This window comes from Ovis canadensis, chromosome 13, assembly GCF_042477335.2.
Source record: "Ovis canadensis isolate MfBH-ARS-UI-01 breed Bighorn chromosome 13, ARS-UI_OviCan_v2, whole genome shotgun sequence".
Classification (NCBI taxonomy): Eukaryota; Metazoa; Chordata; class Mammalia; order Artiodactyla; family Bovidae; genus Ovis; species Ovis canadensis.
In genome coordinates this window covers 57,869,012-57,894,263 of record NC_091257.1, presented here as the reverse complement: position 1 = coordinate 57,894,263, position 25,252 = coordinate 57,869,012, and the positions used below count along the sequence as shown (strand labels likewise).

The 25,252-nt window shown below is 44.6% G+C and overlaps 2 protein-coding genes across 16 annotated transcripts in view; one reads left to right on the top strand and one right to left on the bottom strand.

The window, feature by feature from the left end:
• Positions 1–22,865, top strand: part of TASOR2 (transcription activation suppressor family member 2) — a 69,695-nt gene extending 46,830 nt beyond the window's left edge. For 12 of the 15 annotated variants that reach the window (XM_069547869.1, XM_069547871.1, XM_069547870.1 and 9 more), the window contains 10 exons: positions 136–855; positions 4,678–4,920; positions 8,285–9,143; positions 10,884–11,304; positions 11,885–15,637; positions 17,877–18,002; positions 18,685–18,838; positions 19,648–19,753; positions 20,186–20,367; positions 21,029–21,235. In XM_069547869.1, the coding sequence (XP_069403970.1) occupies positions 136–855; positions 4,678–4,920; positions 8,285–9,143; positions 10,884–11,304; positions 11,885–15,637; positions 17,877–18,002; positions 18,685–18,838; positions 19,648–19,753; positions 20,186–20,367; positions 21,029–21,147 (6,683 nt within the window). In that variant the 3' untranslated portion in view covers positions 21,148–21,235. Of the gene's footprint in view, positions 1–135; positions 856–4,677; positions 4,921–8,284; positions 9,144–10,883; positions 11,305–11,884; positions 15,638–17,876; positions 18,003–18,684; positions 18,839–19,647; positions 19,754–20,185; positions 20,368–21,028; positions 21,236–21,378 lie in introns of those variants that run through there. The other 3 variants (XM_069547882.1, XM_069547874.1, XM_069547868.1) reach the window with 2 other exon arrangements.
• A 758-nt stretch (positions 22,866–23,623) lies between these two features.
• The window catches only part of GDI2 (GDP dissociation inhibitor 2), a 32,928-nt gene continuing 31,299 nt past the window's right edge, over positions 23,624–25,252 (bottom strand). The window contains exons 9-11 of the mRNA XM_069547884.1: positions 24,892–25,036; positions 24,649–24,703; positions 23,624–24,559 (exon numbers count right to left, since the gene is read on the bottom strand). Of these exons, the coding sequence (XP_069403985.1) occupies positions 24,413–24,559; positions 24,649–24,703; positions 24,892–25,036 (347 nt within the window). The 3' untranslated portion in view covers positions 23,624–24,412. The remainder of the gene's footprint in view (positions 24,560–24,648; positions 24,704–24,891; positions 25,037–25,252) is intronic.

Here is a 25,252-nt window from a genome sequence, read left to right as displayed (position 1 = left end):
TGCTGTTTAGATTACCATTTGAAACACTCATCATATTTAACCATCCTATAATTTTGTAATATAAAGCATTTCTTTTCCTGCATGATTTTTGGGAAACAAAAGTTCAGGTTTTTAATACATGCACATATATTTTAGGTCTGACAGACTTGAAAGTTGAAGACGACATCTCATTGAAGGTGGTGTCTGTTTTGCCTGCCCTCAATTGTGCCCTGCTAGAAGCAAAGAAATCATTTTCTGAAAAAGGAATCTCTCTAAACACATTAGTAAAGCATAATTTCCAAGACTTGTCCAAGGTGAACAAGAGCCCTCCAGTGACTGCTGCTTCCCAGGACGGATTTAAAGAAACTGGCTTCTCTGGCCAAGTGTCCAGTGGTTTTGACTTGACTCCTCCAGCTGAAAAGTGCCCTTTACAGTCTTTAACTCAGCTGAAGTCTTACTTTTCAGATGCGAGCGGGTATATTTTGGGAGTGTCTACTGTGTTAGGTCTATTGGCAGAGCGTCCTCAGTCTCCTTGTATTTCAGATGGGATATGCGATGCAGGCTTTTCTTTAGTGATGACTCCAGATCCTGAATTTCGCGACTCAGAGGCAGAAGGAAGAAAAGATACAGAAACTGGAAATAACTCTGAAGATGTGTTTCAAGCAAGACAGGGAGCTCTGGTCCCACTGAGCCTAGCGCCAAATCTGAGAGTGCAGCCCAAGAGAAAGGCAAGCACACTGCCCATGGTACAGAGTAAAAGGGTGAGCTTGTACCGACCCTTCCCCAAAAGGACTCCTGCTGGAGAAAACAAGGGTCCCGCCTCTACCACAACTCTCAAGCTAGTCAAAGGACAGTTTCCTCAGAGGAGAAAAAGAGGTAAGCACATCATGTGGGTTTTCAGATATTGTGTCCCCACCCTGTGTGACAGTCCTGGACCATAGCTTGGTGGTGTCTGGGAGGAGTTCTCTCCTGGTGGCTTGTATGCACACTAGAGCTGGGGGGCACTGATCTAGGTGACAGGTGAAAGTCAACAGGACAAAAGCCTGCCCACCGGGAGCTCTTATTCACTTGTAAAACTGCTCCAGTTGCCAGTTAGTTATTTCTTAACTTTCTAAGAAATAAGGTCTTTGAGTTTCTGAACTGCCCTGGGACAGATTGGACAGGATCTCCTAATATCAGGCACACTAAGAGCAACTGGTAGAAAGTTTTGAGTGACGGCCTGAGCACATCTAAAGAGGGTCCACCTGGGCCTCCACAATCAGAGCACCCCGGGGCAGAGTTCTAACCCTTGGTGTGTTCTAAAGGTGGTCACCTGGACCTGCTGTCTGGTACGGACCTACTGAAACCGTGTCCAGTGGCCTGGAGATGTATGTAAAGAAACAGTTCACAAGTGGTTTTGTTGTCCCTGAAAACTGAGTAGGACCCCACATCCAGAGCCATTTAGTGTCAGTCGAGTGCACTTTAGCCAGCAGAGCACAGCAGACAGCACAACTCTGGCTTAGAGCCCCCTCAGATATGTGTAGTGTATTTGTTTAAACTAGGGAACTTAAAGGAAATTAGTCCTGAAGATTCATTGGAAGGACTGATGCCGAAGCTGAAACTCCAATACTTTGGCCACCTGATGGAAAGAACTGACTCATTAGAAAACACCCTAATGCTGGGAAAGATTGAAAGTGGGAGGAGAAGGGAATGACAGAGGATGAGATGGTTGGATGGCATCACTGACTCAATGGACGTGAGTTTGAGTAAGCTCCGGGAGTTGGTGATGGACAGGGAGTCCTATCGTGCTGCAGTCCATGGGGTCGCAAAGAGTCAGACACGAGTGAGTGACTGAACTGAACTGAACTGAGGGAACTTACACTCCATGTTCTCTACGAGAAGGGTGAGCAGACTGTGGCCAGGGCCCCTTAGGCATTTCGCCATCATCTCTGTACTTGATAGCAGGCACAGTGGGAGGCTGCTTATGAGCATGTGTCTTAGCCAGCCCTGACTGTCATGTTGTGAATTTAACACTTGATGCCTAAAGAAGAAATACTGGAGATGTGTGGATCCCCCAGGATCCTAGATAATTAAGATTTTACCCTTTGGTTTAACAAATAGTTATTTCTGACCAATTATAGTTTGAGAAATGGTGTGTGTGTTTAGGAAGGTTGTGGAAAGAAGGGCAGCATGAAGCAGACACACATGCACTGTTTCCGTAAACATTCCAGGCCGTATTGGCTTTCTTCTCTATATGATTTTACTTAAAGGTATTAAATATATTATCTGTAATTCAACATATATGTTGTCACTGTTTCTCAAAACATTTTAAATTTCATCCACTGTAAGAAATGTGTTTTATGTTTTAGTCTAGTACACACAAATGCATACATACTGAAACAGAAATTTCAGAAAACATTTACCCTGACTTTGTGCAGTATAATCTGATATATTCTGTTTCATTTAATAAAGAATTCTGGTTGCATCCCACTAGGTTTATTTGACAGTCCACCCATGGGTCATTGTGCGCATTTTGAGAAACATGCTGTTGAGTGATGCAGATAAGCAGGGTGGTCCCTGCAGGGTCGTGTTTCCCCTTTTCCTCCCAGGACCTGGGTCATGAGAGGTGTTCACTTCCTGCCCATGCAGATCTTACATGTCCCCTCGTCTTGATCATCTTATCTGTTTCCTTTCTCTTCTCAATTTAGTATTAATCATTTTCCACTTTTATGCAGGAGACCTGGGTTAGATCCCTGGGTTGGGAAGATGCCCTGGAGAAAGGAAAGGCTACCCACTCCAGTATTCTGGCCTGGAGAATTCCATGGACTGTATAGTCCATGGGGTTGCAAAAAGTCAGACATGATTGAGTGACTTTCAGTTTCACTTTCATTTTCCTGCTTGATTTATATTTTGCCTTTTTTATGGCAAAATTTTTTAAAGTTGTAACTGATGCAGAATCAGAAGTCTTAATCTGGAACAAACAAAACTATGCTGCTCTGTTGCCTTTATTAGTTTAGTAGGGAAGAAAATAATTAAACCCAGGGAAATGTTCAACATTAAGAGAGCCTAAAAGCTTTTTTAAAAACCACTTATTCCTCTAATTTTCAGAAACATAAAATGAAATTGGTCTTTTTTACATTTCACTAATAACCATCACATTCTTACACTGTTTAGTATCATTTTTCTGTTCACAGTTAGAAATAATATTTTCTATATGATGTGATTTTTAAATGTTTACAGACATTCATAGATACGATAATTTTATATAGTCAGTATGGAAAATAGTTTTCACAGGAAACAGTGTGGAAAACAGTTTTCACAGGGAACCTTTTTTTTCAACTCTTAAAGCATTGAAACATTTGCTATGTGTGATATAAGCAGGTCATTAATGGTTTTTTTCTCATCTCCCTCCACCTTTAGCTCTTTCCCTGAGAAGTAAAGCTGAGCATTTTGTAAGTTCAGTTGCTCAGTCGTGTCCGACTCTTTGCAACCCCATGGACTGCAACATGCCAGGCTTCCCTGTCTATCACCAACTCCCAGAGCTTGCTCAAACTTATATCCATTGAGTCAGTGATGCCATCCAACTGTCTCATCTTCTGTCGTCCCTTCTCCTCCTGCCTTCAATCTTTCCCAGCATTGGGGTCTTTTCCAGTGAGTCAGTTCTTCACATCAGGTGGCCACCAAAGTATTGGAGCTTCAGCTTCAGTCCTTCTAATGAATATTCAGGGATGATTTCCTTTAGGATGGACTGGTTGGATCTCCTTGCAGTCCAAGGGACTCTCAGGTCTTCTACACCACAGTTCAAAAGCATCAATTCTTCAGCTCTCAGCTTTCTTTATAGTCCAACTCTCACATCCATACATGAATACTGGAAAAACCATAGCTTTTCTTCCAAGGAGCAACTGTTTTTTAATTTCATGACTGCAGTCACCATCTGCAGTGATTTGGGAGCCCCCAAAAATGAAAGTCTTTCAGTGTTTCCATTCTTTCCCTATTTATTTGCCATGAAGTGATGGGACCGGATGCCATGATCTTAGTTTTCTGAATATTCAATTTTAAGCCAACTTTTTCACTCTCCTCTTTCGCTTTCATCAAGAGGCTTTTTAGTTTTTCTTCGCTTTCTGCCATAAGGGTAGTAGGTTGATAGGGAATTAAATCAGATGAGGATTTTGTTCAGTGTACCTTCCTCCATCTTCTCTTAAGAGGTGATTTTTTCAGGCGGGTGTTAAGGCTTTGGTATTAATATTTAGGTGTAGTGAAGAAAAACATGTAAGGTCTTTGTGAATCTGAGTCTCATCTCTGCAATGTGCTTATGGTTTCAACCACATCACTTCATGGGACCTCTGTCGCTTTTGGGTAAATTGAATTATTTGTCCCAGTGCTGTGAAGTAGAATATTCAGCCTTACCTGTTACATCAGTCAGCAAAGATTATGGAATTTTTTTTAATTGTTTTATTTTTATAAAGTTATTACTCTGATATTTTCTTCTAATCTGGATAGATAGACCAAACTTAACAAGTTCATAATTTTATACTTATGTGAGAGCTTGTTAACTCTTGCTTTGTTTAAAAAAAATGCTAATGAACTATCCCAAATTTTATATTTTATTCCCCATTTCTAAAGTTATCCCCCACACAACAAAAGAAATCAAAGGAGAAAGCTATGCTGATAAATATGTGAGCCCCCACCCCTTAAAAAATGGTGTCTTTTCTGCATAAGGTGCTGAGGTGCTGACTGCACAGTTTGTACAGATAACCAAACTGGATAGGAAACCCCAAGAAGCTCCTAGTTCTAAAGATGTTCCAGTGGCAACGAATGCTAAAAGGGCAAGGAGACGAGCGGCCTCTCCAGACACACCTGTTCCAACGGCTAAGCCACCCATGAAGAAATCTCCACAAAAACAGAGGGTAAATATAGTAAAAGGCAATCAGAATCCAAGACTCAGAAAACAGCCACAACCTGGTAAGAAACACACTTCCTATATATTTCAGCACCACAATACAGACTAATCAAGGTTGCAAGATAGTATATTGACCAGTATGAGATCAGCTGATGTCCATCAGGTTCTTGCTGTCTTCTTTAGTTCAGACACTGACAGGACGAGTAACTTGGTTTCCTATCGTGAATAAATTAGGAAAGTGTGAAGATTCATGCCTTTACTAAGTAAAACCTACTTTTCAGTTTGCAGAAAGCCTGAACAGGAACGGTTTACCAGAGTTAAAGTATAAATGGTCTTTTTAAGTGACTAAATTCACAAGCAGGTAGCATATGGCAGTACTTTCCTGGACCATAATCAGTTATAAAAAGGAGAAGGTTATAAGTCTCCCCAGAGGGAACTGTAAAGAGGTGGTTCAAAGCAGTCAGGAATCCAGAAGGCTGTATTTGGTCTTAAAAGGCATTAAGTTTATTTACTTCTGCATTTGTGGAAGAGGGTAACGGAATCTCCTTATGTGAGCTTCTGTGTTCCACCTGCTGGAAGCTCTTCATCACTGGAAAGTTCTCAAGTCATCATGGCCTTGGCTCTTCACCTCGCTCCACGCCGCTCTCATGCCCACGCTTTCTGAGTGCAGTGCAGCCCCCACCACTTGGCAAGACCTGCGCCATTTACAGGGTCTTCAGTCTTGACTCTGTTGTGCTACGTGGTGCTGTTTCTTATTTAGAAATACCTTCATTTCCTCATACCTTTGTAACCCTATCAGGTTTCTGTCTAATCTCATGGTTCTGCTTTCTCTCTTATCTCTCTTTAGATTTTTAAAAAATCTTAGATGGAATTCAGGGAAGGAAACTTTAGTTGATGTGATGGTATTACCGATGAGCTTGGTTTTTTCTTTCCTCTTTTTTTTTTTTTTCTTTTAGTTTTCAAGTGCACCTCACTGCAGCGAAACCCGTGCCCCCCACGTTGGAGGCACGGAGTCTTAACCACTGGACCTATAGGGAAGTCCCTTTCCTCAGTTTGTTCAAAGTTGTTTATGACTGAAGATGTTCTGAAATCTCATCACTGTACAGCCTATAGAGAGTCTGCTTGTCGCCCCAGGCGGTCACAAGGTAGCCTCCCCAGGGCTCCACGTCTCTCCCCTGCCGTTTCCCTGTGCTGGGCTCCCACATTCCGCACCTGGGGTCACTACTGTGCGTCGCCAGTGCTCAGCTCTGTCACATGGAGGCGTTTCCTGGGGTTCTGATATGCACTCATCTCTCCTTTCTCAGTTCCTTTTGGGCTTTTGAGAACATTAAAGAATTGCATTCATACTCATCCAGTTATCTAGTGGGTCTTGGTCCTGACTTTCCAATTAGTTTGTAGACAGGAGGAGCATAGACACATAGGTAGTGCATTGTATTCTTTGCCATGTCGTTAGAATTCCTTGTGCTGAACTGGCCTCCAGATACTTGCAGGCTAGTCCATTAGTGGGAGGAGGTATATAATGTTATTGGCAGAAAATGCAAAGTTTTCACAATGTGCATTCAGGAAAAGGCTGATTTGTATTGCAAATGTCTGTATACATGGTGCAGCCATATTCCAAGTTAAAATTGTAAGATTACCACCTTTTAAATAATGTCTTAATTTTTCTTTTATGTCTTAATCTGCTTCATTTCTTTTACTTGAAATATTAGAGTTTAAGAAGGCTCAGTCATTTTGTTACTGAAACTAATAGTTTTCTGTCCTTTTTAAAGTTTTCAATATAGTTTTTATTTATTGAAATCTCTATTTTTATAATTCATTTGGCATCTTAATTTCTTAAAAGAAATAATCAGTATTTTTAATGAATTGAAAACCTCTAACAAGTCAGTACTTAAGTGATTTACTTAAAATGCTGCTGCTGCTGCTGCTAAGTCACTTCAGTCATGTCCCGACTCTGTGTGACCCCATAGATGGCAGCCCACCAGGCTCCCCCGTCCCTGGGATTCTCCAGGCAAGAACACTGGAGTGGGTTGCCATTTCCGTCTCCAAAGCATGAAAGGGAAAAGGGAAAGTGACACGACTCTTAGCGGCGACTCTTAGCGACTCTTAGCAGCCTACTAGACGCCTCCGTCCATGGGATTTTCCAGGCAAGAGTACTGGAGTGGGTTGCCAGTGCCTTCTCCGTTACCTGAAATGACACATATTTATTAAAATGGACTCTTTTGCTTGATTCTGTCCAGAATGACATTCGGTGTAAGAGCCATGGTATTAAAGGGTAGAATGAACTGTTAGCAGACACATCGATCCTAAAATGGATTTCGTGTTTCCAGTACACCCAGGGGGTTCATGAGACAGCTCTCTGGGTCACTTTCTCCCACCTCACTCCCTTGGAGCTTTATATGTTAAATAAAAACTGGGCAGTGCTTGATTAATTCCACCCTCCTCACCATACACACAGTCTGATCTTTTTGTTTGATGACCTCATAAGCCAGAGTTTCCTCTGTAAACGTGTTGTCACTGGCCTTTGGAGACAGGTTGGTAATTCATGTCAGACCTGCTACTTCTAATTATAAAGAGGGGCACAGTTGGCTTTTCTGTCCATCCAGCCACCTGCTACAGGGACTCACCGCCTAGTACTGTTGTAAGCTTTGTCCTTCGTGATAACCGCTTTTAAGAAGGCTGAGAAGGCAAGTAAACCACCTGAGTGTGTGTTTTCTGGCCAAAGGCATATGGGGAGATTTGACTACCTGCTGAAAGAATTATCATTAGATGAGGAGATTTGCTTTTTTGCAGAGTAGAGAGGAAATGTTTTCAATGTAAAAACTGAAGTTTTAAAACTTGAAGTTAATTGGCAATTCAGAATATTTTTAAAACAGTTTTCATATTTTATTATCATAATATAATTAAACATCAGTATGGTTAAAATCATCTCTATTTTGAACTTAGGTGATTTTTGTAATAAATGATTTTCATAAAATGATTTCTAAGGAAGTATGTTAACATTCTGTAATATATACTTTAAACTTAGAAACTCTTAGATTCTCACTAGACTGTAAGCCCTCTGAAGGCAGAAGTCTTGTTTTCTTGTTTGGGTTTTTTTTTTTTTTTTGTCTTTGTATATTTCTCTAGCTGAGCAATATGCCTTATGTGTAGATCAGTACATGCAATTTCAAAGGGTGATTTTTTTTTTAATTAATATGCATACTCCCTAGAACTGGTTCTTCTGGTAAACACATTATAAAGCCTCAGGGAATTGGACAAGACCTCAGTCTAATAATAAAAACTTAATACAAACTTTGCAACATACCAAGAGGTTTTTCTTGAATACGTCCCCTTAGCTGTTAACTTTCATTGAGCCATAGTAGTACAAAAAAGAATTAGTTCTATGGAAATCAAATGTTATATATCTTTTTTTCTTTTACAATGAAGCCAAAGGAGAAACTGCTTTACAGCTTCAATCAGAAATTTCCAGTGGTCAAGATGTTATTAGTATAAATACAACCCAACCAGAACATGTCACGGTGGCCCCAAAAGCCCCGACTGAAACTTCCGTTGTTGGCTGTGACTCGCAGGCCCTTAACATGCTGGCCGACCTGGCTCTGAGTGCTGCTACCTCCAGCACGCCATCCCCTGAGCCCAGAAACCTCCCCTGCTCCCTGGAGCCGCCGCAAAACAGTGTTCCACTTTCTAAAGAACAGCCTTTGTGTGGGACATCAGACCACGAATACCACAGAGGAGTTAAAAGTCAGAGAGGTGGGCCGTTACCCAAGCCGTCCTCTGACCAGAGTAGTCCGTCATCAGACCCCACAGTCAGCCCAGAGGAAGAGAGCATGGGTCCTGGCAGTTGGGCCCCTGCAGAAGCCCAGCCAGCACTTCCCAAGGAGACCCACGAGAGTTCCGATGCAAGCCAGAGCTCTTTTGTGGCTGCGGAGCATTCCTACGCCCTGCTCCTCGCGGAACATTCAAAGAGGGGGAGCCCAGGCCTGGCCTTTGCCAAGAGCAGCACCAAAGGCTCTGACATCGGGACCCCTGTGGGGAAGGTGATACCCTTCCTGCGCCAGAACTTGACGTCCCCGCTACAGAAGCTGTCCATGGCCCTGGCCTTCAGGCACAGGGCCGGGTTGCTGTCCACTGGCCCGCATGACTTCCGCTGCTCCTCACACACCGTGTTCTGCTGTGACGGCTCCTTTAAGGTCATGTTCACATGCGAAGCAGATTACTCTTTCAACTTAGACAGCAAGTACACCAACAACCCGCTGGAGAAGACTGTGGTCAGAGCACTGCATGGGTGAGTAGGGGCGACACTGGGTAGATAACTCGATGTAGGGAGAAGGGATGCTGTGCTCAGTCTGAGGAGGGAGAAAGAAGGGTGTAAAATCCAGTAAATGCGGAGTAATAGTGAGCAGTGGATCACTGAGATGCTCCTTCATGAGTCTTTCTGGTCCTTGAATTGTAATATGTAAATAAGATCTTGGTGGAAAATAGTGAGGTAAAGGAATAATGCTTTGCAGACTGAATCCCAGAAAAAACATTTAAAGAATTACTTGCAGACTTCCCTGGTGATCCAGTGGCTGAAACTCCTCCTTCCCCAAGCAGGATTAGGATTAGGTTCAATCCCTAGTCAGGGAACTAGATACCATGTGCTTCAACTAAGACCCAGTGCAGCCAAATAAGTAAATAAATAATTGAAAAAATAAAACTTGTATCTTGTCAAGTTGGTCACATTGCTGTGAGTGAGCATGTTTACATGGGGTTTTTCTAGAAATCTTCCTTAGGGACCAAGGCAGAATAGTGGAGAGCTAAAAGCACTGGCTTTGGAGCGTGGACCAGCCTCAGTATGGAGTCAAGGCTCTCCCAGCTCTCAGAACAGCACTTCTGGCCCTTCCTGATACTCAGCCTGGGAGCTCACTGAACTGTGGGTTCTGACTCTGTTTAGGGTAGGGCCTGAGAGTCTACATTTCTCACCAGTGTCCAGATGACACCTGGGAAGGGTGACAGTCTGTGGGCAATGTTTTTAACATGAGTTTAATAATAGCCATATGATGAGGGTTTGCATGGTGACAGGCTGGTATTGAATAGTGGCTATCGCTGTTAGCAGTGAGCATTGGCCTGTGACCTCAGCTCATGGCAGGGGAATGATGCTTTGTGCAAGGCCCTGAATTCCTTTGGACTCCTCTCGCTCTAGGACCAGCTCACACCTAAGAGCCTGCATTTGCTCATGAGGGTCACTTCCTTTCCCTGAACCCTGCCTCACTGAAGCCCCACTCTGTAACCCCTCTGACTCACTACACTTGCTCTTTGGCCTGGCATATGGCCAGAAGTGTGTTCTGTCTCCCTTCTGGTTTCAGGAGTGTCTTCAAAGCTGGGATCTGAAAATAGTGCAGTTCTGCTGAACTGCCTGACTACTTTAATCTTCAGACTTCCCAACTGTTAGACATGTAGAATTAAAATAGAAATAGGTTAGCCAGACTTTCCGGAAGCCAGGAGATGAGGATTTGGGAAGTCACTGAAGCCATTATTCACATAAGGTGTCTGTTTTGTCCCAGGAGAGCTCGCATTGAATTTGGGGAGAGCCCCAGGCTCAGAGCGGGAAGGCCTGTGTTCTGATCATGGTTCTTCCACTCACAGAGTTTGTGTTTTGAAAGAAGTCACTTAAGACTCTGATTTCCAGCTCCTTGCTCTGTCTCTGTAAAAAGAAGAGATGAGATGCTTTGTAATTATTTGTTAATTAACTTCATTTTTGTCTTATTTTTATTTCATGCTCATGTAATTTTTGGAGAAGGCAATGGCAACCCACTCCAGTACTCTTGCCTGAAAATCCCATGGGCGGAGGAGCCTGGTAGGCTGCCGTCTATGGGGTCGTACAGAGTCGGACATGACTGAAGCAACTTAGCAGCAGCAGCATGTAATTTTTACAAGAAAACAACATAAAAACTGTTAATGATGAAGGCACTTGCTTTATGATATGACAGTCATCTAAAAGAGTCATCTTCAATGATTTTCATTTGTTCCTTCTTTGAACCCTCAGGCCCTGGAATACTGATTTACCGGATAACGTGGAAGAGGTGAAGCTTCTGCTGCATATGTGGGTGGCTCTGTTTTATAGCAGACAGAACAAAGTTGTGCGGTCGTCCCGGAAAGTCGTAGAACACAGCAACCCAGCAAAATACGTGTCCATAAATAGCACACTAGAGCCATTTGAGTGTGAAATCGAGGAGCCCTCCGGAGTAGAGAGGTACTCCGTAGACCCTCTGCTGGAGGCCAGTGAGGCTCCCAGAGCCCATGCAGCTGAGGTGTCCTGCCCTGGCGCCGACCCCCTGCGTCCTTTCACAAAGTCTCCTGTGAGAGGCCTGGAGCTCTGGGTGCAGAATGAACAGAAAGAAATGTTTGCAACAGTGGGTCACCAGGAAAGCCCAGAAAGCCAGAATTTCATCTGTTACAATAATGAGGTCAGTAAAGCTGAATACTAAAAATGCTGGTATTATTTTTGAAGAAATTTTTTTGTACATAAAATCACTTTCAAAACAAGGCACTGATTTCTTTTAGGAAAGTGGATTCTCTAACTCTGTACAGGATTATAATGCCAGAAACTTAAGTTTTCAAGCCCCATGTTGTCTGCTTTGGAGCTTATCTACCATCCTGATTGAAGAAGTGAAAATAGGAAAAGAATCGTAAGGGTCAGATGATCTAGGAGCCAGCCATAATTATGTTGCTTTTTAGTAGTGTGATTTGGGGCCAATTACTTATTCTCTCTGAGCTGAATAATACTTATTGTGTCTTACCTAGAATAGTGTTTATTGGAGCTTTTATGTGTGTATTTAAAAAAAATCTCTCTCTCCAGTGTATTTTAAGCCTATGTAAGAAGAGAGGGATTTGCTTGATCTCTGCCCTGTGAAGATTCAAAAGGACAGAGCTAGCTAAAATCATTCTTTGTCTGTTCTTCCCATATGTAAATTCTTTTTTAAAAATTATGTATTTTAGACTCTTGGTTTTTTTTTTAATTTATTTATTTTGCTTTAATCATTTCAGATAATTAGGGGGAAAGCTGAACAAGAGTCATCAGGTAAACTGGAGACTTCCGATCTTGTGCTTCCTAGCATTGGAAGAACTCAAGCTAATGGACCTTCTATTCCTGGTGAAGATGAAACCTTTGAGCCTCTTGATAACACACAAGTGACCTCTTATAATGATACTGCCCCACAAACCACATTTGCCAAGACTTATGATGAGATCAACAGTCCATCAATGATTTGCCAGAAGTCTGTGTACAGCACCCTTGAGAGCAAAGTTGATATTTTTCATGCACAAAAGGAAACAGAAGCAGATGCTCTGCAGGGCCTTACCCAGTGTAGCAGCCCCATAAACAAAGAATGTCAGCCATTGTTGGAGGGGAAGGGTGATACGGGGTACGTGATGATTAATCTGGAACCAGTTACACTCACTTTGGAAAAAAGTGCCTACGTGCCAGTACAGACAGAAGCTGTCAACAGAGCTGACAAACCTACAGCCTTTAACATGGAGTTGACTAAACAGGTGTCACCTGCTGCAAGCCTTAGACATCCTGTATCCACATTTGAAAAGTCACAGATGCAGGGCCTTGGGGAAGACCCCTCGCTGGCAGTGTCAGGACAAAAGGGCACTCAGTACCTCCATGCCTCCTCAGTGCATAGAGAGACACTTGCTGAAGAAACATATTCCTTACAGAAGGGACAGGCTGCGACAGGCTCACCTTCACCATCTGATAATCCCATGGTAATAGAAGCATTACCATTGGCTAAAAGTTCAAATTACTTGTTACCCAGAGAAGAAATGAAACTCTCTCAAGAATTCCTTCTCCCAACACAGAATCTCTTGAGCATCTCTTCGGAAGAAATAATAGAGCCGTCCCAGGTTGAAGTAGTCCCATTGTCAGCCTCTGCCCCCTTGGGAAAAAAGGATTCCCTTAACTGCATCGCATCAATAAGGAATACTCTGTGTGGCTCTTCAGAACTAAAGAAGGACAAGAGTGGTCTGAACAGTGAAAATATTAGTTTTAAACCATTTAATTCCACATTTACCAAAGAAGCAGGCCTGTCTGTGAATAGAGAGGAGGTCAGCCTCAAGGTATCAGAGGAGGATTCCAACCTTGACCTCACTCTCACCCTATCACCACCCATGAGTCTTAGGGAAGAAGCGCCCACTGGTGAAGTGGAGCAACCGCAGGAGGCCCCGCTTCCCTGCGTAGACCTTCAGGAGATGGCAGAGGAAATACTCATGTCCAAAGAGGTTACTTTCATAGAAAACAGAGACGTGAACTCTGCTGCTAACACGTCTGTGAAACCAGCAGAAAACAAGGAGGGAAAAGGTGATCATTTACAGACAGTGGCTTTCATACTTTCTAAAGAAACATGTACCCGGCAGGTTGCGGAGGAAGTTCACCTTGCCTCTGACTTCCCATTCGGTTCCTTGATTGAAGAAGTGTCACCCGCTTCCAGCCCTGGCCCCCAGGCACCAGTGGAAGAAGCACCACCAACTCAGGCCACATCTCCACGTGGTCTGAAACACCGTGACACACTTGGTGAGAAAAGCACCAGGCTCTGTGAGGTCGAATCAGGAGATTTGGCCGAAACAGAAAAGGAAAGTTCTCTTGTTACTGCCACCCATCCAGTGGAACAAGATAACTCAGCTCAGGTACAGCAGATGCAGCTTTCTGCTGAAACACCTCTACAATTACAGAACCACGCAGGAAGAAAAGGTAGATTCTTAATCCTTCCTGGTGACGTCACTGAGGAAACTGGCCCAAGTAAATGTGGGGAGGGCTTCTCTCTCTCAGGAAAGGGGCCAGATTGCGATGCCACAGTAACCCAGCCTGCCTGCAGTGTCACGTACGGAGATTCTCTTGAAAACCTGGTATCATCAGGATACCCACTGCAGCCCACGGGTGTGGAGATCTGCAGCCCCCACTCACATCATCGTGTCCTGGAGACCAGTGAGCCTTTCAGTCCTGCAGAGATCCCTGAAAACAAGTCTTCTGCTGACATGTTTGTTTCTACAGCCACACCAGGTGCTGTGGTGACCAGCACTCAGAGCCTTCCTGAAGATGTTTTGAGCAGTAATGTGAAAACACAGGAATGCTGTTACATCCTGGTTAAGTCCTTGCGCTCCGACCCAGTTGCTGGAGCTGAGGGTGTGCAGACCCACGGGCACCCAGAGCTCCCCAAGCCTGCACTCCCCTCAGGCGGGGCTACCACAGCAAACAGCACAGGCTCCAGCGACACAGGGACAGGGTTCCCGACACAGGAAGTCCCAGTTGTCAGAATGACCCACCTGCTCAACAGTGAGGATAGTGGAGCCGAGTTACAGGGAAGAGCCGCGGATCCAGGAGGTGCTGGCCCCCAGCTGCTCACCACCTCTCCACAAGGCAGACAGGAGTCAGCCTGTCTGCTGCAGGAGGGGTCACCGTGTGCAGTATGGGATCTGCTCCATGGCGGACTTCTCCCCACGTACCTGCAGGCTGATGCTCACCCAGGTACTGCAGCCCACGGCGAGAGTGCCAGTCCAGAGCCCTCTGTGTCCTTTGCTCCCCAATCTGGTGCACCTCCTGTTGGTGGGGTCTCTGAAGAGCAGCTGCAAGGTGTGAGTACGGGCAAAGCAGGCACAGGTGGAGGCAAGGGTGTGGGCGTGATCTCTGACATCTACTATGAACCCCTTTCTGGAGACTCAGATCAGGACTCTGTGGGTGAGTATGGACACCCCAGATATAACACAGAAGAGTCCCGTGCTTCACAATATGGCCACACCGGGAAAAGAGAAGGTGCATCCAAAGACAGTTATGATGCTTTCCTGAGCCTGAACACCAGTGATGACCATGACTGGGGCTACGCGAGCCAGGTTCCAGGGCTGGAGACCAGCGTTCCTCCCAGAAGTTGGCTGGGTGGACTGAAGAAGGAAGCTACGTGTGTGCCCTGTTACGTCCAAATCCGAGATGTCTGTGGGGTCCCCAGGAGCTATGCCAACTTCACCGTGACCAGAGAGCTCAGAGACACACCAAGAACCCTGCACGGCTTGAGGCGGTGCCCCAGCAGCACGGTCCCGTGTGGCTTGCTCAGCTCCTGGGTGGACACCTGGCAGGGAACAGATGACCTCACCCAGAACACTTTAGACCTGGAGCACCTGCGTTTTGCACACAAACTGAAACAAATTGTGAAGATGGGAGCCGCTCGGCATTCTGCCCTTTTGCCTGGTGCCTTTCCAAAGGAGCCTCCACCCCAGGTCACCACCGGGGCTTTTCCTGGGACCCCAATGCCCACATGCCCGGGGCTGCCTCCCACCTCCCGAAGCAGGAGTCCTCTTGTGGTGACAGTCGTGCATCAGATGCCCAACCATGTGGACCGCTCCTCCTCCTGGAAGAAGGGGTGTGGCCATGGTAGAAATCACCTCACAAACTCAGACCAGAATCAGACCGCCTCCTTCCACCTCCACAAGCTGAAATACAACAGTACATTGAAAGACTCACGCAACGACATTGCTGTCATTCTCAGTGAGTATGCCGAGTTCAACAAGGTGATGCTGAGCAGCCGCCAGTTGGTCCAGGACACGGAGCCACCTGTGGCTTTGGGAGCGGCCATGCCCAGTGAACTGTGTGTCTGCAGCCCACAGCCCGCCTCCTACGAGGACCTGGTGGCCGACCTGTGCTCCAGCCTGCGCGTCAAGCTGGAGCGAGTGGTGAGGGAGGCGTGTTCCAGCACCTTCCTCTTCCACCTCGTAGAGACTGAAGACAAGTCCTTCTTTGTAAGAACAAAGGTAAGGTGCCAGATTTTTCCTTCAGTTTTTATTACTTTGATTGCAGGTCCAAGTTTTTGTTTTTTTTTTTTAGTAATACAGCATTCTCAGCTTCAGAAAGCAGCCACGATGTGGTATTATACCTTCTCAGCTCAGTCTTTCCCTGTCCCCAGTGCCACTACAGAGCAGGGTAAGGTCCTATGTGCCTGCCTCCTGGGGGTCCTCCCCGTGTCGCCCTGGTCACTGAGCACCTCCAAGCCTGAGGCTCCCCAAAGGGTAGAGAGTAGAGAGGGCCTCCCAAAGTGTAGTGGTCACCATCGGGTCAAAGGATCATACAGCAGCACTGAGACGACCACCCTAGGCCCCTGGAAGGCGCTGAGGAGTGCTTCTGAAAGAGCAGCCGTGCTTTAGAGAGCATTTCTCCACCGCCCGGAGGGTGGCTAAGGGAGGAAGGGCAGCCTCACGAAGCTCCCCAGGTGGCTGAGCCAGAGACGGTCTCCTGGGAGACGCTGATGGCTCCAATTTCGTATCATTTAAATATGATTTCTAAGTATTTATTTTTCCCAAATTTGTGAAATCTGATCTTCTGTGTAACTGGTATTTTTCCCCACCAAGGCTCCTTTTGCTGTCCATGGTTTTTCACAGATGGCTGCCAGATGTGGTCTCCTCCACCCCCATCATTGCTCCCATTTCACGCCATTTTGGGAAACAGTTTTGTTGAAAAAAATACAGCATGAAAGGGCCTTCAGTCTTTTTTGGAAGGTGCTTCGCCTCCAAAAGTAATCTGTAAATAATTTTTTTTAACCTTGAATTAGAGTTGATTTTCTTTGGCTCAGTGCATAGCCGTACCTTGACATGTGCTGACATGAGTCAGGGCCAAGTCCCTGTTCTGCCACAGTGAGCAGAAAACTTGCTTTCTTCTTGCTTCCCTCTCAAAAGCAGCAGTGCAAGATCTTGGTTCTTATGTCCTCAGCAGAGCAAAAGTGATGCTGGTTTCCATACAGGAGCAACCAGAAGGATGTTAGTTTATTTATAGCTGGAGTACTTATAGATAACACACGTTTCAACAGTGACTATATTGTTTCATGGTAATATTTTGTCACATGACCACTATTTACAACAGAAAATAACAAATTGTGTGTTCCTCAAATGAGCAAGTGGACACCTTGTAAAATACATTGAGAATAAAGTGTAATCAGGAGCAGTGTTTGTAGCTCAGAAAGCTCTCCTGGAAGATTCGTCTGTTCCAGAGCGCCCAATGGGGTGTCAAGCCCCGTTTACTCGTGAAGTGATGAACGATATTAGATACTTAGATATTTTAGTGAGCTCTTTATTAAAAGAAATTTCGTCTGCAGGAGTATTTTTGAAAATACATCGCCATACATTTTTCATTTTACTTTTAGATTTTTATTGGTGTATAGTTGATTTACCTGGGGAGGGCATGGCAACCCATTCCAGTTATCCTTGCCTGGAGAATCCCATGAACAGGAGAGCCTGGCAGGCTACAGTCCATTGGGTCACAAAGAGTCGGACACAACTGAGTGATTTAGCACGTGGTTGATTTACAGTGTTGTATTAGCATCACCATACATTTTGAATGAAGAATTGAAAGTCAAAATTCAGGTTGCCTTGAGAGCCAAGGGAGACTGACCAAAGTAACACCTTATTTTTATAAAAGAAATAACAAATGATGGACAGTGTTACTGGCAATCCTCCAGATCGGAACAGCATCAAAATCAGAGGACAAGCTTGAGGAACTTAACTACACGAGCTTATCCTCTCAACAAAGCTTACTGCAGGGCCATTCTGTGGGATACAGCCATGCCCCTCACCCCTGGTAACCAGGCCCAGTATAACCCCAGCACGTGCCACATCCCAGAGCCTACACTGTCCAACTGTCTGCCAGCTTCTCCATCATCCGCCCTCGCTAGTGATACTCAGAGCAGTGCACAGGCATCAGGGCTGGTCAAAGTCCTGGAAAAACTGAGGCGGCAGTTTTAAAGTAAATATCTTCATCCTCAGGGTGACTCCCTTCAGAGGGAGTATGGGTGTTTGATGTTTCTGAAGAATCAGCCTTTGATATGGACATAAAAGATTCATTATAAAGTGCTCATCTAGTAGTAAAGACAAACTTATATGCCTTATTAGGACATAATTTAGTAAATAAGATGTGCTTTCTTATATATCTTCTGTCAGCAGTTTTAGAACAGTTCTGTGCAAGTATCCTTTCTTAAACAATAGGTATCTGTAAATCTTCCAGAATATCCTAAGGAAAGGAGGCCACACAGAAATCGAACCTCAGCATTTCTGTCAAGTATTTCACAGAGAGAAAGGTGCACTCTTAGTCATCATCAGAAATGAAGATATAGCATCCCACCTGCATCAGGTAAGTTTGGAGATCACCTTCTTACAGAGAAACTTACTCCGAACATTTTTTATGTTGTTCTGAAATTAGCCTCATCACTGCCTTTTTATTTAGGGGAGAGGTTAAAACCTGATACCGTTGAATCTAAGTGGGAAGATAATGGGTTTGAGATACCGTGCTGGTGATACTCATGTTGTCATTAAGGTATTGATCTGCAAATTATGTCTGCGAGTTAAGAATATCTTCACAGTAACTAAGGGAGAACATCAATGAAGAGACCGATTTTCCACCTAAAATACAAATCTGCACCTCTGGATATCTAACAGAAACAAGTCTTGCTTTAAAAGGACTTGTGAAAATTTTAACTCTTTGTTACCATGGTTACCTATTAACTGAATAAAAGTAATTGTGCCAGGTCAAGCCCCTTTTGGGAACAAGCACAGTCCTGCATCAGGACAGAGTAACTGAACCCACAGCAGACTGCACTGAGCTGGAGACGGTGGTGAGCCTGCCACCTGATACACGTCCCAAACCTCAGGTGTCCCAAACTCCATCCCCCACCTCTGGAGTTGAGACCACTGTGTAATTAACGGGTCAGTCAGGGTTAAAGGTTTTTCCAGCTGTTCTTGAGTCCGGATGCCCTTTAAAAGTGACAGAAGTGACCCCATGAGCCTGTCTTCACTGGGAACCTCTTATGTTACAGATTCCTTCTCTGCTGAAGCTGAAGCACTTTCCCAGGGTCGTCTTTGCTGGAGTTGACAGCCCTGAAGACGTCCTCAATGACACCTACCAAGAGCTTTTTCAGACAGGAGGCTTTGTGGTATCAGATGACAAACTACTAGAGACTTTAACATTAGGTTGGTCTCTTATTTTCCTTTCTTACATAGTCAAATCAGTTTCTCCTTGCCCAGTGACCCAAATATTTCAGCAAATAGAAATTATCAACTTAAACATCAGTCACCATATACTGAGGGCTTAATTTCTGCCATATGCTGTGCTAAGCACTGTGCTCTTCACATCTTTTGCATTAACCAGTCACCTCCCCCACCAGACCACTCAGTAATGCAGCTAAACTATTCATACGCATTAGATTGTTATATTCAATTTCTCCCTTTGGCAAATCGTCAGCTACATATTTGTTTAGAATCAGCCCTCTTTCCTCCATTTCCGTTGCCATCAACGCGCCCATCAATACCAGAGAAATCTAAAAACCGCTACTCAGTCTGTTCAGTCACCTGCTTGAACATTCATATCTGCTTTCTCTCAGAGCAGTGACCGACACAGAAGGATGTCAGAGCACAGGGCAGCACTTTATATACAGTCCAAGTCTGTAGCTCCGATGCCACATGAGAAATACGGATACCACTTCTGCACTGAACTTTAACTTGTATCATGAATGTTGCAGATATTTATAGATTCTGTGTTAAGCCTGCTGCAGCAGAACCCACTTCTCCATGTCCATGGTCTGTATGACTGCAGCGCTCCACTCCTCCCTACGGGAGCATGAGTGGGCAGGGCTGGGTTGAGAAGCCCACCCTGCAAAAGAGGGGGCAGTGATGGTGAACACACAAGCACAGGGCCTTATTTCTCACAGGTAATCACTCGGCTTTGACGACCCAGCAATCCTAAAACGCATCTTCTCTTGTTAAACTTGTTCTATCTCTAGTTCAACTGAAGGAAATAGTCAAAATCCTAGAGAAACTAAATGGAAATGGAAGATGGAAGTGGTTGCTTCACTACAGGGAAAATAAAAAGCTAAAGGAAGATGTGAGGTAAGACCTTCATGGAAGGTGAGGCTTGGGAACACCCAAGTTCACCTGGAAGTGCTCCCTGAGCTCTAGACCACCATCAGTCAAGTGCTGCCCCAAGGTCATGGACTTACCTAAGATCTTAAAGGGAAATGGCTGAGCACAGAGGCTGGGGAAAGGTGTGTACTTAGGAGAGGAACCAACAGAGCAGACCTGAGAGCCAGCATTGCCAGGGAGGGGCAGAGCCCTCACAGGGCTTCATTACCAGAGCACTTCAGAGGGGAGGTGAGGAAGGTTCAAGATCAAGAGTAAGTGGAGACCAGATGAAAGGGGAAGGAGTATGACTGACTATAGTGAAGATAAAAAAGTCTAGGAATAAAACTGAAAATTAAGATACAGGAAAATAAAATCTTTCACAAACTTAGACTAATCTAAATTTAACATTATATTTTTCAGAGTGGATTCAATTGCACATAAAAAGAACTTAATATTGAAATCGTATCAGAGTGCAAACATCATTGAGCTGCTTCACTATCACCAGTGTGACTCTCGACCATCAACCAAAACTGAGCATCTGAAATGTCTGGTGAACCTGCAGGTTCAGCACATCCACGCCAGGTTTGCCGTCTTCCTGACAGGTAATTCACAGCCTTGCTGCTGCTGCTGCTAAGTTGCTTCAGTTGTGTCCAACTCTGTGCAACCCCATAGACTGCAGCCCACAAGGCTCCCCAGTCCCTGGGATTCTCCAGGCAAGAACACTGGAGTGGGTTGCCATTTCCTTCTACAATGCATGAAAGTGAAAAGTGAAAGTGAAGTCACTCAGTCGTGTCTCTTAGTGACCCCTTGGACTTCAGCCCACCAGGCTCCTCCGTCCATGGGATTTTCCAGGCAAGAGTACTGAGGTGGGGTGCCATTGCCTTCTCCAAATTCATAGCCTTAGTGCTACCTGATTGTCATCAGCCAGGAAATGGCCTTCCACCTGGACATACAGGAAATGGCAGCCTGAACATACAAGGCTGGGGCGAGTAGAGCAGATTTTATTTCCTTAAAGGTCTGTTAAATGAAACCATCTACGGTTTTAAGGAATGAAGGCCCATCAATGGTTTCAGCACCCCATCCCCGAGGCAGCTGACCCCAAAGTTTCCAATCTTGTTCTTCATTTGACACAGGCTCCTTCTTTCCCTCATATGTAATGTAGTTTTAGAAGGTAATAATGTAGTAATAAAAGGTGTATACATGTTTTAAAAGCTGTATACAAGTTAATGAATTGTTCACCAAAAGTTATTTTTCTTTTTGCAGAAAAGCCTGTGGTTTCCAGAGAAGTCTTTGAAAATAGTGGCATCCTTGTGACAGATGTAAATGACTTTATTGAAAATATACAGAAAGTAGCAGCTCCATTTCGGAGTAGCTACTGGTAAGAACACTTCCCAAACACTCCCATGTGACCTGGAATTGACAGGGGTAGATACCGACATCTGTGTCTATGAGAAACCAGTTGCTCAGAAATTGTTTTGTATGTTACACATCATGCTATAGATTTAAAGTGTTTATTTAGGGGTGGAATTGCTGCTGGTTTGGCATAAAGGGGACTTTCTCAAGTATCATTAATGAATAACTACTTTCTGAATGATAAACGTTTTCACTTGCAGAGAGAAGACAATGTCACCTAGACTCCTGGGTATTTTCCCCAGTAGATATCATCCTACTTACACAACAGTTATCAATTTTGTACTTATCCAGGTGGCTCAACTGCAGCTTACCTAGACATCGACGATGCCAACAATAAATTAGTATTTTCCCTTTTCTTTGAAAATCTTTGAGATCTCAAATCAGTGTTTTGCAACCTGGGGAAATGTTTTCCTTCATGTTTTACACATTGCTAGAATGACTTTGTTCACAGCAGCACTGTACTTATTCATTAGCTTTGGACTGCAGTGTTCAATATTTTCATTTTGAACAATGTTTTCAGAGCTATTAATTGAACTTAATATTAAAAATAAGAATTTTACAAGTATATTGAATTGTAGCAAAAAGTACACCTATTTTAAGCAGTAGCTCTGTTTTTGCATGTTAGGGTCAAAAATGCATCTGTAATGCATGTGACAGTCTGTTTTAAAGGTTTTGCCACATAGAATCTTAAGTGGTTATACTTCCTGTTTTCATGCTACACTACATGAAATTAGTTTTTTCCTAAATGGTACAAATTTATGAACCGTCATTTTTCACTTACTCAGTTTATGTAAATACTGCACTACAAAATCAGTCCTGAGGAAGAAATAATCATTTATTTATGTTAAAAATAATTTCTACAATAATCTTTAAAACTCAAAACCAAGCAAAAAACATTTGTATGATACATAGTATCTATTTGGAACAAAGATTTTTGTAACTAATTTTTTTTTTTAAATAAAGACAACTAAAAATCATTCAACTAAAAATCATTCAACTGCTTCTGCAACGACTTTATGGTAGAAATTAAATGTGTTAGGGAAGATTTATAGCGGTTTAAAGTTTTCAGTCCACTTAGAATAAGCACTTCCAGAGAAATGCTCCCACTTACCTCACTGTAGCCTCACTCCTTTGGCCTCGTCCTCACAGACCTGCCTGGTGCTCCCCTATCCCAGGTGTAGCTGGCCAGAGCACCAGGGGACAGCTCAGGACCACCCCCCACCCCCAGGCCTGGCCTTCTTGGGGTCACAATAGGCCTGTCCCTCAGGAAGACATTTACCTGCTTCATATCCTGCCCCTACTGAACCCAACCTGCTAATAAATTCACTTGTTGTCTTCCTAGGAGGAGGAATAGAGTTTACCCTAGCCCTTACTTAGAAGAGAACCATAGCTGAATTAGGCACCCTGAATTAATCAGAAATCACTACAGAAAAGGAGAGCATGTGGCTGACACACCTGCCACCTGCCCAGCGTGGCACCTGCCCTGCCACCTCCTCTGCTGAAGACGGAGACTGGCCCGCAGGCGCCTGCCAGGCCATCTGTCCTGTGACTGAGGGCTGAGCCACGCCGAGAGGGTGGGCACACTAGGCTGAGCTGCAGTACAGACTCTGCCCTTGGCAACCCTGTACCCACTGGCCTGGCACCGACATTTTATTGTTCAATAAATATGCTGAATGCAGAACACGAAGACACGCTGGTGCTCTCTTGTCTTGTCATTAGGCCAGCAGGCACCTCTGCTGCATTAACAGTTCGGTGTGAATTACTGTGTGACAAGGGGGTGGCCTGTGGGAATTTTAGATAACTCTCTTTAGAAAGGGCAGAGGTTTCAACTGGGATGATCGGGGATGTCATCCAGGGAGGTGCATACCATGTGCAGAACAAGCCCCCCAAAAGTGGGCAGTATGAGACTGAGCTAAAGTAACCACCTGGGTAATCTAAGTTGTTATTACCCTAAATCCTTTAACAGAGCAGAGCACCTACCTTAGTCTATGTCCTTCAGACTCATCTGTAATAATCAACACTCAGACCGAGAGAATAGTCACAATGTCCTCATTCCTCTGATATGGTAACAGCATAAAGTGAGGCTTGAACTATCCAGGGGAAAGGGGGTACCATTAAAACTATGTGCAGCTATAATCTGAAATAAATGGAAATATTAAAGCACCTACTCCACTTGGCAGGGTCCTCTACTCTCTCATGACAAGAGTCTGTTTCTAAACCACTACTTGGGATTCCTAGGAGGGTCTAATAAACATTGTGTCAGGGTAATTCAGGGTCTACTCACAGTGCAGCCTGATGGTGGTGCTCCACCGTCCACGAGGGGTCTTCAGCGCTCACCCTCACATCTGATTCCAGCTCTAGTGAAGGAGATGAGCAGCTTGTCAGGCCAGTGCAGTACTCACTAGCTCTGAGTTGTCAGGACACAAAAGACGAACAAGAGGGAGCTGGTTTCCAGAGTTTGGCTTTATTTGCAGTACAGAAATCATTTGGAGACATCACTGGAGCAGAGGTTCTGTCAAATCAATACTGTGCTGCAGCTTGGTCCGTTGAAGAAGCCACATCTGGGATACAGAAGAAGCTCCTACGTTTACCTGCTTTATGATGGGTTTCTTTCCCCTCTGCGCTCATCAGTTTTAATAGGTTAAAACACCGCACACAGGCTTCCTCCAAAAGACTATCCAAGTCTGGAGTTTGGTTAGAACTGGAGGCCCATGTAAACCAAGCTTGTGGCTGGGCTGGGTGGGCACTGTCCTGACATATGACGTGAACGGAAAGGGGTGGGGAGGAGTAAGGGACGCTGTCCCCAGTTACAGACATTCAGTTCTGAACCTCCTCACCGTCAAGAGGACAAGATGGCACGCAAGCTGCACTGACCCAGCTCTTGAACAGCGGAAGCTCATAACTGCAAAGGCTACACTGATTAAAAGATACAAATACTGTATCAAGTTCTCTGTATCAGTATCACAAGGTTTTAAAACTGATCCTTCACTAGGAAACACAAGCCAATATTGGTTAAATTGAACAGAACGTGGGAACCCACCAATTCGGAAGAGCCACTCCATGAAAACAAGTTAATACATGATATTAGAAAGGGGAGGAATATTTACTGGTACAGTGCTCTGCAATCTCTCAGTTTTGATTACAAAAGCAGGCCTTACAATACTGATTTCATACAATATGCATCATTTGCCAAATTTTAAGTTTGTCCTAATTAGATGATAACATGTACTGCTGTTAGTCTTCCCCATAGATGTCATTTTTCTTGCGCTTCATTTCCTCAAAGTCAAACTCGGATCCCATCATCCTCTTATAGATGTCCTTAATGTCATCACAGGTCGTCTCAAAGTGAGTTGTCGCATCATAGGTACGGGATATAAAGATCTGGAAATGAAAATCACAAAGACTTGAAACTTATCTGGTGACATCGCCCAATGAAGCTTGGTAATTACCTTTTTCAGATAGCCACTCACCTGGCTTTCTGTTCCCAGGTCTTTTGGTACAAGGAGGTCACTGATGCTAACGAATCTGGAGGGGAGAGAGAACTCAGTCAGCAAGGGAGCTGACATGCCCCTCACTGCTGGGCCTGATACTCCAAGCCCAGGCAAGGAGGTTGGGAAGAGCCGACGGCTGCACTCACTGTTCTCAAGGGTTCAGTTCACCACGGAGCCAGTCGGTCCCGGGTCTGAGCTGGCATAAACAAACCCAGCACTTACTTCTGCTCAATTGGTTCCAGGAGCTCCAGGGCTGGTCTGATTTCCTTCTCAGGCTCCTTGGTCTCCACCGTTGTGCTGGCGATGGCAATGTACTTGCCTTGTGCGGCCACATTGTGTGCAGAGGAGATCATGCAGACATAGATATCTGGAAGCAAGCAAAGCCACTACTGCCAGGCCCTGTGGACATGGGGCCGAGGTGCGCACTCGGTTTCACCCCAACTTCAGCGAGCTGTGAGTTAACGTTACTTGGAACAGACTATCTTCTGAGACAAGTTCTATATGGAGGCAAACACGGTCAGTCGTACATAGGGGATGGAAATATTCAGCCACTTTGAGCCTACTGGAGATGAAGGAAGGGGTC